Source organism: Protopterus annectens, chromosome 9.part0, assembly GCF_019279795.1.
Source record: "Protopterus annectens isolate FY-2018-M chromosome 9.part0, PAN1.0, whole genome shotgun sequence".
Classification (NCBI taxonomy): domain Eukaryota; kingdom Metazoa; phylum Chordata; order Ceratodontiformes; family Protopteridae; genus Protopterus; species Protopterus annectens.
The window spans coordinates 833984687-833996103 of NC_056743.1; the positions used below are offsets into that span (position 1 = coordinate 833984687).

General features: G+C 41.3%; 1 protein-coding gene across 2 annotated transcripts in view; it reads right to left on the reverse strand.

Annotated features, from left to right (window-relative positions):
• Nucleotides 1-5094: 5094 nt before the first annotated feature.
• The window catches only part of LOC122811581 (uncharacterized WD repeat-containing protein alr2800-like), a 1490464-nt gene continuing 1484141 nt past the window's right edge, over nucleotides 5095-11417 (reverse strand). For both annotated transcript variants that reach the window (XM_044083513.1, XM_044083512.1), the window contains exon 8: nucleotides 5095-5571. In XM_044083513.1, coding sequence (XP_043939448.1) covers nucleotides 5452-5571 — 120 coding nt within the window. In that variant the 3' untranslated portion in view covers nucleotides 5095-5451. The remainder of the gene's footprint in view (nucleotides 5572-11417) is intronic.

Genomic DNA, 11417 nt, shown 5'->3' on the forward strand with positions numbered 1-11417 from the left:
AGCTATTTCCCAAGCTAACATGACTAGTCTGCAAAGGAGGCACAACCTGGATCCTCCTGCTTCTTGATTTATCACAACTGCAGTATTGTCTGCAACAACCTGAAGAGGTCCCAGGGACCAAAAATGACTGAGAGAGTTGAGTTCCTTGATCAGGGCAAGCATCTCTTTGATATTATTGTGACAGTCTGTCTTTGGTGTCCCACCCACCCTGAACTTTTATTCTTTCTGAAACTATTCCCCAAGCAAAGTATGAAGTATCTGTTGTAACTGACTACTTTGGAACCAGGAGGGAGAGGTGAGACCTGGATTTAGGGATATCTGTTATCGCCACTAAGTGATTTCTTTTCTGACAAACCCCAGCATTGGGATATGAAAAGACAAGGGATATGGGTGCTGGGATCAAAAAGACTTCAGATACTACTGTATCATTCTCATATGGAGTCTTGCCAGGGGTATTATGAGAATCACAGATGCCAAAGTGACCAAAACCCTTGAGGTATTCCCTTACATATACCGAAGTATGAGTGGAAAACCCTAGAAATAAATTTAGATATAAATATTTTTTTCATTTGGAAGAAACGTTCTTTTAACTGTAGTGTCTAGCTGACATCCCAGAAACACAATCCTGTGAGAAGAAGTAAAGAAAGGCTTTTGAATGCTCTCTCAGCATCCCAACATGTGTAAGATATCACTCACCTGACAGATTCTGGACACCTTGAAAAAGAGTCTGCAAAAATAAGCAAGATGTCTAAATATGGAAAAATGAAGATACCCTGTAGCCTGCAATGAGGAATAACTGGAGCTAGACACTTTGTGAACACTCTTGGTGCAGTGGATAGTCCAAGGGGTAAGGTAGAGAACTGATGATGTCATCCAGATATACAAAACATAAGAAATGCCTGAAGTGTGGATGAATAGGAAGGACGTAACTGGTTCAGCTTCCACAAAAACAATCTCAGGGATTTAGGGATAAGCATCTTTTAAATCTAGTGTTACTAGGAAACTTGAATAAGGAAGAACAGGCAACTGTTGTGAAAGGACATCATTCTGAACTTGGGCACTATCAAAAATAGGTCTAGGAAAAAAGATCCAGAACTGGTCTCCAAGCATTTTCATTCTTTGTCACTAAAAATGTCCTTGAATAAAAATCTTTCCCCACTGGGGAACGAGGAACTAGTTCTATCACAATCTGGGACAGTGTGAGATGAATGATAGATTAACCCCTGGAAATGACAAATTTCCTCCCATTGCTATCTGTAATCTTGATGGATGATCTTCAGAACCCATTTGTCTGAAACTATCTGTTGGATATTCAGACTTTCTGGAAGGAAAAAAAAGGATTGCCAGGGTGAGTCTCAAACAGTTATTCTGACTTATTGGACTGTCTTGGTTTGGTGAGTTTCTGTTTATTTTGTTTCTTATCCAAACTGAATGAGGAGTTAAAGAATTCCTTGGAAAATTTGTAAAAGAAGGGCTGAAAAATCTTACAGGTTCCCCGAATCAGTTAACCCTTTCATCACACTTTTTATCACACCTACATGAAAGGGGCCAAAAACTAAATCTCTAAGGAAAATTTAAAATATAATTTTTAACATCTTCTGGGAAGTTCAGAGAACACAGCCATGCACATCTCAAAATAGTACCAGTTGCCATAGACCTTGAAGTACCAGAGTCATACACACACACACACACACACCGTATACAATGCATAGAGATTTGAACAATAGAAGAAATTAAATTATTTAAAGCAGATTTTTCCTTACAAGAAGAAACTGCAGACAAAGCATTCCTCATACTTTCACACAAAGTCAGGACAAATCTTAACATATGAGCCTGACAATAAAAAATTCTGACAATTAAAGTTGCAGAAGTATATAATTTTCCCCCATATTTAACAATAATCTTACCATCCTTATCAGAAATAGAATTGGAATTAAAAGGTTAGCAGCAGAATGAATAACTAAAGCTACATCTGCTGGATCAGATTTGGAAAGAGTGAAAATAACTTAAGACTCAAGAACTTTATATATCCTATCTGCCCTTTTAAAGGCAGTTGGCTGTCAGGAGAATTGCAGACAGTAACACACATATCCTCCAAAGCTGACAGAAATGGAGGAATTATTGCAGGTTCTGGAAATTCCTTCTGTAACAGCTCATAGTATTTTCTTAGGGACTGAAAATCATCAGTGTCCTCTCGCTGAAAACAATGGCACATTCAGGAATAGTCTCACAGAAAGAGACCCCATGGATGAGTCAATAACTGAGCTCTTCCCTAATTCTGAATCAGAAATCTGAGGAGAAAACCCTGTATGTGTCTCTTCATCTTCCAGTTCAGATACAGAAACTTAAATCTCTTCAGGAAAAGAGGAATCCCTCTTTCTTTTATCAGAAACCACCTTACGGGAAGTATCAACAGCCTGAATTAAACCCTGAGCCACACCCCGTAAACTACTCCAGTCTAAAGAAATATGAGGAGGAGTACCAGATGCATGTATAGTTTTCTGTTTCTTTTAGACAGGAAAAATGGGGTCAACAATGCTGTTAACGGCAACTTCCACAGGGATGGGCACAACATTCTGACAAAACAGGAAGTCTTCCTTGTTCCCTCTCCTAAGACTGCCAAGAGTGGCTCTCCCTTGTCCACTGAGGGGAGCCCAACAGCCGCAGAAGATGTAGTTAGTTCAGCTTCCACAAAAAAAACAATCTCAGGGATTCAGAAAGAGCTCCAATAAAAAGGGATTCTTTAAGTGATATAGTATTTTGCAAGTCACGGTCACATTATCCGCAATGAGCAACGACATCATTATTGGCTAATTTGCATGTCTCTGAATTGCCATTAACTACAGCTACTTGAAATCAGCACAGTTCTGATGGCCCATGGATCACATTGGCAATGACCTTCCATTCACACAGACACACACACACACACACACACACACACACACACACACACACACACACACACACACACACACTTGCATACCTGACCCTGACTTGTCAGAACATCCTCATGTCTATTTTTAAGTTTTTCCTGCTGTCATAAATCAGGGATGACTGCAGTCAATCAATAATCTCAAAAATTAGAGTTTCATTATTATTGTGCATAATTGCAGTGCAGTGTTACACCTCTGTTACCTTTTCATTTGACTCAGAGTCCCATTTGAAAAATTCGCCCTGGTGTCCTCTTCTATTCCTCTCAACTCTGTCCTGAAGCCTTCCCCTGCATGAACAGACTCCCCATTCCTTCAAACTGTCCCGGAATTGACAAGACACTTCTGCTGTCATGTTATAGGCATACCTCACAACTGCCATATTTTCACAGAATGTCCAGATTTTAGCCTCATAATTTTGTTCTGTTCCTCATTTATTTTGTGGTTTTCTGGCAAATGGTTGAGGACTGCAAGCTGTAAGTAACAACACATTTGCGTTTCAGACTTCATAACCTTCAGTAAATGCATGTTAAGGCAAAAGCTGTTATTCTAGCAATAGCAACTTTTAAAATTTATAAAAGGAATAATTAAAACACATCCCAGATTGTGGGTCTTTGTCCCATCTTATTTTTGGCTTTGACTACATTTCTTGTGCTACAAGGTTGAGAGGTATGCATACAGGTACCCTGTCCCACTCCCTCATATCTCATGAACTGTTAAAGTCCTTGAATAATTTCACTTCAAGCAGAATAACTGTATCACTCACTCAGTTCTGATCTGTTGAAAGAAGCAGAATCAAGGAAGGATCACAATGTCTTGGACAGTAAACAGATGCACCTCTTGAATGTTCACACCCAGAGGACCATCTAAATGCTACTACCAGAGACATAGCTAGGGTGGGGGCAAAGGGCATAGCCACTCTGGGCTCAAGATGTCATGAGGCACAAGCCTCAGTACCAGTATTCAGTTTCTGATACTGCATTTGCCAAAGCACTTCAGTAGTGTGTGTGTGTATTCTAGTGCAGTACTGGCAGTCAGAAATCAATGTCAGTAATGCATTTTCTGTCAGGGCTGCAACGTCAATGCTAGAATTAGTGGCAGCAAGCAACTTAGTAGTTTTGTTGCAGTTTACAGAACAGAGAACATTGTTTTTCTAGTCCTCATTTTTTTCTCAACTTAAGATTTGAGGAACAAATCACGGAGAACAGACCTGGCTTACTCCTTGAATGAGGAGTGCCAGATCTGGGATTGGGCCTGTTTTTTGATCCCCAACTTTGAGTTGAGAGGCACCCGATTAGAAAACAGCACCAGGCACTAGATAACCAAGTCTAGGGTCTGGTCTCTACAATCGAATACGAGCTGTAGAAGAGGGGTTGTACTCTGAATTAATATATCTGTAATGATGCTTGCCATCTATAAAATGTGACTCATCACCAGAAAGCTGTAGCCATCAATGGTCGGCTCCTGAACTCTCAAATGTTCCCAGCAGATGCGTAGAAGTGCGTATTCCCCTGCCTGTTCAAGGATCATTCCACTGCCTGATTTTACTAGGAAGGGCATGGACTTAAAAATGCTCTCAAGAGACTACGGTTAGCATCACCACCAGGAAAATGCTTTGGAGTACTGTTCTATGTCCTCCAGACTAAAGCTGCCTCAAAATGAATTCCCAGCCTTGCCAGAGACGATTACATCTTGAGAGATGTATACATAAATACAAACACACACACACACACACACACACATAAACATACATGTTTTGTTATTGTGGTACAGATCATCATGACGACAATTCTAAACAAAAGCAATTCAGAGTAGCTGTAGACTGATAAACTGCTCAGAGAAAATATTAAGTGGACTGAGATGGTCCAACAGGGTGGCAGTTAGTGTTGCTGCCTCATAGATTTTCATTCTCTGGCTAGGTCTCTGTAGGAGTAACTTCTGTGTGAGCTCTGCTTGCCCCTTCATGTCAATGTAGGTTTTGCTTGGTTATTCCATTGTCTCACCCATGAAACTGACAAAATGGGATCTGGAAAAAGAATAAAAAAGGTAAAACATAAGATAAAGCATGCACAGCAAACACTGTACAATGACTCAGAAGCCAGCATCTCAAGCTACAATGTTAGTAGGCATAGATACATAAAAATCCACAATGTAAGAAGCATTCTTCTATTGGGTCATAATGTTTATTAAAACATACTAGTGACATTTAGAGATATATATTTGCCAATGTAACTAAATTTAACATAAAAATGCATTTTGTAGGGAGAATACAATGTAATTATAATACAAAAATTATATATCTTGGCCTATACAAAACTATTTTCTTCATCAGAGAATTAGTTGACAAAATTAAGTTAGCCACACTGAAGAGCATGTAAGCATTTCACAGACAGGTGACTTTCAATAACAGAAGCAAGGCAAATTTATTTTTCCTTGCAGTTTGGCACTGTAGATTTTTTTCTTTGTGGCATACAAGATGGATTCTTAGTCGATAATGCTTATTGGTACAAATACTGTGTGATCAGCAGAGAGTAGCTGTATGAAGGTTACCACCAATGCCAGCTACAGCAATTAGCTGCCCATCCTGTATGCTGTCCACTGTCTGCACAGGTTTGTTTGTCAAAGAGATTTCACCAAGGACCTGTGGAGATAAAAATAATTAACGGTAGTAGTACAATACACACAAATGTGTAAATATCCAACAACTACAATTTTAGTACATAAAGTTTCTTCATTCAATGTCAAAAGCCCATACTCAAGCAGGCTATTTACTCTGTCATACTGTATCTCAAAACTTGTTGCTTCAGTAAATGATTATGCTTCCTCTTTTTACATAGTTTCTAAAATCAATGACAGTAGTAATTCATCACCTATTGCTTCGTGTCATATTCTATTTATAGCCTTATATTTAGTTGTGGTCAACTCTCTCCTTGTTATCCCCAACCCAACACCTACAAACAAAAAAGACTTGCTTATTATGCCTTTTATATAGGAAAAAAGAATAGTTGTGTAAGAACTTACCATAACCATAGATGTCCTTCTCTTCCATGTTGCAATATACTTACCCTTAGGGAGTTGCTGCCTGCAGCACGGGACATCCGGCCAGTATACCAAAGTTTTGAAAGCAAGGGTACATGCGACGTTGCATGTAAGAGCCATAAACTGACACCGGCTATATCTGTGACATCTGCACATACTCAATTCAGAAGTGGCTGCTGCATAGAGAGAGCCCCCAGGAAAAGGAGGAGTAATGGTAGTATAAAAACTCTTCCCAGACACAAAGTCAGCAGTCAGGGGAAGGACCCAGTTTATAATATGGTCAAAAGAGAAAGGGGGTAGGTGGGTGGGACTGAATACTGCAACATGGAAGAGAAGGACATCTATGGTTATGGCAAGTTCTTATACAACTATTCTATGTCCTTCTATTCTCATGCTACAGTATTCTTAACCTTAGGGAGAGTACCAAACCTCTCTAGGTAGTAATGTGGGTGGCAGGTAGGGGAGCAGAGTCAATGAGACCCTGCAGAATAGACCTAGCAAACCCTGTTCTAGCCTTGGAGATGGAATCCAATTTGTAATGCTTGGTGAAGGTATGTACAGAGGACCAAGTTGCTGCCTACAGAAGAGAAAAGTAATCAATGCCCTTGAAAAAGGCTGCTGAAGGGGAAGCCGCTCTAGTGGAATGGGCTTTGATAGATTAACTCAACTGTTTTCTCTGAAAGGAATAGCAAAAGGCAATAGCCTTAGAAATCCAAGAGGCAATTGTCTGTTTTGACATGGCCTTGCCTAGGGCCCTAGGATGAAAGGAGACAAATAGTTGATCAGACTGTCTGAAGGATTTTATCTTGTCTAAGTAGAACCTCAGATGCCTATGAACATCCCAAGGAATGCAAGGTCCTTTCTGAGAAGTTCTGTAGCTGAGGGTAGAAGACAGGCAAAATAATGGTCTGGTTTAAGGATATCTCATTAACTATTTTTGGCATGAAAGAAGGGCTAGTCCTTAGGGAAACCCGATCGTTATGGAAAACAAGGTAGGGAGTTGAACCCATAAGGGCATGGATCGCGGAGACCCTCCTGGCAGAAGTGAGAGCCACTAACAAGACTGTTTTCCAAGTGCAGAATTCAAGAGAGGAAGAATGGGCTGGTTCAAAGGGAGCTACTATAAGTTTTTCCAGCACAAAGTTAAGGGCCCAAGGTGAGGGAATGGGCTTACGAGAAGGTATAAAATGAAGGACCCCTTTCAGAAAGAGCTTGACATCTAACCTGGTAGCCAGAGGTGGAGTCAAGGGAAGGCAAGCAGAAATAGCAGAAAGATGCACTTTTACTGAAGAATAGGTCAACCCTGAATGCAGTAACTCACATGAGTAGGAAAGGACCACTGGAACAGAAGCTTGAGATGGGTCCTATTTACTCTTATGGCACCAATTGGAGAATCTTTTCCATTGAAATAAATAGTTTCTAATAGTACTTGGTTTTCTGGCATCCTGCAGAACACTGAGTACGTCCTCTGAATATAGGTGCCTAAAGGGGATCAGAACTCTCTCACCCACACTGTCAAATTGAGATTGAGAAGGTGGGGATGAGTAAAGGGCCCCTTGGCTTGTGTGAGTAGGTTGAAGCAGTGAGATAACCTGTGGTGATTGCCTTGGGCTAGATGGAAAAGTAGGGGAAAACAATGCTGCCTTGGACAGAAGGGAGTCACCAACAGGATTTTTGGTTTGTCCTTCTGTATTTTCAGAAGGACTTTGTGAATCAAAGGAAAGGGGGAAGGCATAAAGAAACATTCTCTCCCATGAAAAGGGGAAGGTGCCCACCTTCCAGGCTTGTGGATTGGGAAGCCTTGTGCAAAAGAGGGGCATTTGTCTGTTACGGGAGGAGGCAAACAGATCTACCTGAGGAATACCCCACTTGTGAACTAGATCCAGAAACACCTCCCTGTGAGGCATCCATTCGGGGGAGGGAGTTAAGGTCCTGCTCAGGGTGTCTGCCACCACATTGTCTTCTGATGGGATGTAAACTGCCTGCAAATGAATCTGTAGTGCTGTTGCCAGTGACCAGATTTTAATTGCAAGACTGCAAAGAGGGTATGATTTTGTTCCTCCCTGGTTATGTACCACAGGACTGTCATGTTGTTTGTGATGACCTGCAATGTGCCTGGCAGAAGGATCTCTTGAAAGGCTTGTACTGCCAAGAAAGGACCCTTAACTCTTTTAGACTGATGTGGTCTTTCTTTCTTGAATGGACTACTCCCCCTGCACTTTGTGCTGGATGTTGGTACTGTGAAGGATAGGCCCCCAACCTAGATCTGATGCATCTGTCTAAAGATGCTGTTTGGGTGGAGGAATCTGCAAGTGCACCCCTTGATTGTGGGTGATAGTTGAGATCCACCAGGCGAGTTATCTTTTTAAGCAGAGGAGAAGAGGAAGATTTGTTTCAAAGGGATGAACGTGCTGGTTCCAAGAATTTCTCAATACCCACTGAAACTTCGTCATGTGCATCCTGGCTAGAGGGATCATGTGGATCAAGGAAGCCATAAATCCCAGGATTCTCTGAAATTCTCTGGCTGAAATGGTTGGAACTAGCAGGAGGGATTGAAAAAAATGGGTGAGAAATTCCACTTTCTGGGCAGGGACAAAGACTGACATCAAGTCTGTCCTTATCCTGCACCCAGGAAAACAAGATCTTGTGACGGAGTCACAGTGAAACCTAGATTTTGCAAAATCCTGCAAACCCAGTCCAGATGTTGAGACAGAGTGAGAGAAGCCTGGTGTTGGATCAGGAGATTGCCCAAGTAAGGGTAGGAGATTGTCCAAGTAAGGGTAAATTTGTATGCCCTGTAGTCTGCAATATGCAATGATTGGGGCTAGACATTTGGTGAATACTCTTAGGGCTGTGGAGAGTCCAAAGGGCAAGGCAGAAAACAGAAAATGTGATGAACCCACTGAGAAACAAAATAAATTTCCTGTAAGTGGGATGATTAGGGATATGAAGGTATGCATCCTTCAGATCCAGGGAGGCCATGAAGGCTTGCTGAGGAATAAGGGGAAGAAGGTGCTGTAATGTGAGCATTTTGAAGGTAGGCACCTTGAGAAAGAGATTGAGGAAGGATAGGTTGAGAATGGGTTTCTAAGGACCATCTTTTCTTGAAACCAAAAACATCCTGGAGTAAAACTCCTTGGCTAACTGATCCTCGGGTACTCCTTCTATAGTGCCCTGAGAGAGGACTTGTCTCAGGATAGTGGGGGAGAGTGAAAGCTGACTGGGTGGAGGTTGTAGAACTCCCTGGAATGGTGGAAATGTCCACCAAGTCATGAAATATCCCCTCTTAATGATGGAGAGCACCCACCTGTCTGTGGTGATTTTCTACCAGGAGGGTAGTCTTAGGGAGAGGGGGGTGGAGGGGGGTAAGGTAAGAGAGTCACTGCGGATGAGTTCTATCTGGGTCTGGCTGCCTTCAAAAGGAAGAAGCTGTTGAGGTGGATGAAGATCTAGGAGTGGACTGTTTCCTAGGTTGTTTTCATCCCCTGGAATGAGCAACAGAGGAGTGGGAGGACTGCCTCTTAACAAAGCTGGGTTTTGTGGGGGTAGCTCCTATGGAATCTGGGAACAGGTGACACCAAAAATGTTTCAGATTCTGCAAGTCTTTTCCTTTTTCCTGCAGTGACTTAAGTAGCTTTGCAGAGGCAGCTCCAAAGAGTGCTGATTTATCCAAAGGGGCATCTAACAATTTCGCTTGGACATCCAAAGGTAAAGGTGGGAGTCTCAGCCATGAGAACCTCCTTAACACAGAACCAGATGCAGATGATTTGGAAGAGGCTTCAACAGCATCATAGCTGCACTTTGAGTGTCTAGTCACCTGGGATACCGTGGACAGAAGGGTGGCCAGCTGAACCTTGAATGCTGAGTCTGGCATGTCAGACAGCAGAGTAGAGGCCTTGGTCAGGGAATCCAGAGAAAACATGGCCATATGATTGTGATAGTTAATTGCTCTAATGGCCAAAATGGAAGAAGTATATATCTTCTTCCCCAACCTATCTATAAATTTAGTATCCTCATCAGTAGGAAAAAGAGAAGATGAAGGTAGTTGCCTTTAAGACTTAGCTGAAACTGCAACAGCAGCAGGATCTGCTGGTGGATTCTTAAAATGATACTGCTCCTTTGCAGTCACTTTATAAAATAGGTCTGGTCTCTTGTTAGCAGGAGGTTGTGACTCTGGGCTCAGGGAAGCAGCTAAGAAGGTGTCCTGGAAAGCTGGAAGTAAAACAGTAACTGCAGATGGTGAGGGCTGCTCCATCTGCAGGAGTTCAAAATATCTCTTCTTGGTCTCACAAACATCTGAGGCCTCCCACTTAAAATGCTGCCTAAGTAGGGAAATAGTATCCCCAAATGAGAAATCTTCTCCAGAGGAGTCAGGACCGAGAGTCTCTTCTTCTTCAGGAGTAGCAAAATCCTTAGGGGATTCAATCTGAGAACAATAGGTCAGGGATTCATCTGAGGAGGAAGACTTTTGCTCAAATTCTTCCTGTGTAACAAGTGGTTGAAATGACTGGGGATTCTGGGTCTGAAGTACCTGAAAGGTCTCCAAAGCTGGAGTAGGATCTTTAGCCCTGTGTTTCTCCTTCTCTTTTCTTTTTAAAGAGGTAGAAGGAACAGGAACAGTAGTAGGCCTGGGTGCCAAGGTTGGGATGTATGGCAAGGCAGTATAATGCCTCCAATGCCAAGAGCCATGGTTCCCCCTCACCATCAGGAGCTGAAAGTTGTAAAACCTCAGCGGATGTATTCTGGATACCCGCTGTACTGGCTTCCATTTCGGTTCCTGGTAACAGTGAAGTATCTGAAGTCTGGAGCGATCTTGGGCTAACACTCACCTCGAGGCTCTCACCGGATTCCTGAGACGCAGCTTGAACGTCAGGCCTAACTCTTTTAGTCTTCTCAATAGTCCAAAAAAACACAGAAAGAGTTCTAGTAAATTAGTCACGATCCACTGTTCAATTCTTTTATTCATCCACGTAAATCACAAGTTTAGCGCTTTCATCTACACATAGTAGACTTCATCAGAACAATTGTTACATGTTACAAAAGCCTATTTATACAAGAATAACCGCCAAAATCTGAAAATCAATTAATTAAATACACAATTATCTTAAAGTCACAGGTAGATCTTATACTATATCCCTGTATTCCTAATCGGAATGATTTCATGTTTATAAAAATAAAAAATAAATGATCAATAATAAAAACACTGCATACATTGCTTTTCATATTATCAACTTCTTAAACTGTTTCATTAATTAATAAAAATCAATTTAATTCATAAAATAATTATTGCACATATTCTATAAAATTTTTTGTGTATATACAACCTTCATATGATAAAATACTATTACGTATGATTAAAAACTTGCATATATTTTAATACCATAATCTCACTACATTAATATATTAATTAATAACTCATAGCTTGTATAACATTTCTAATATGCCTAA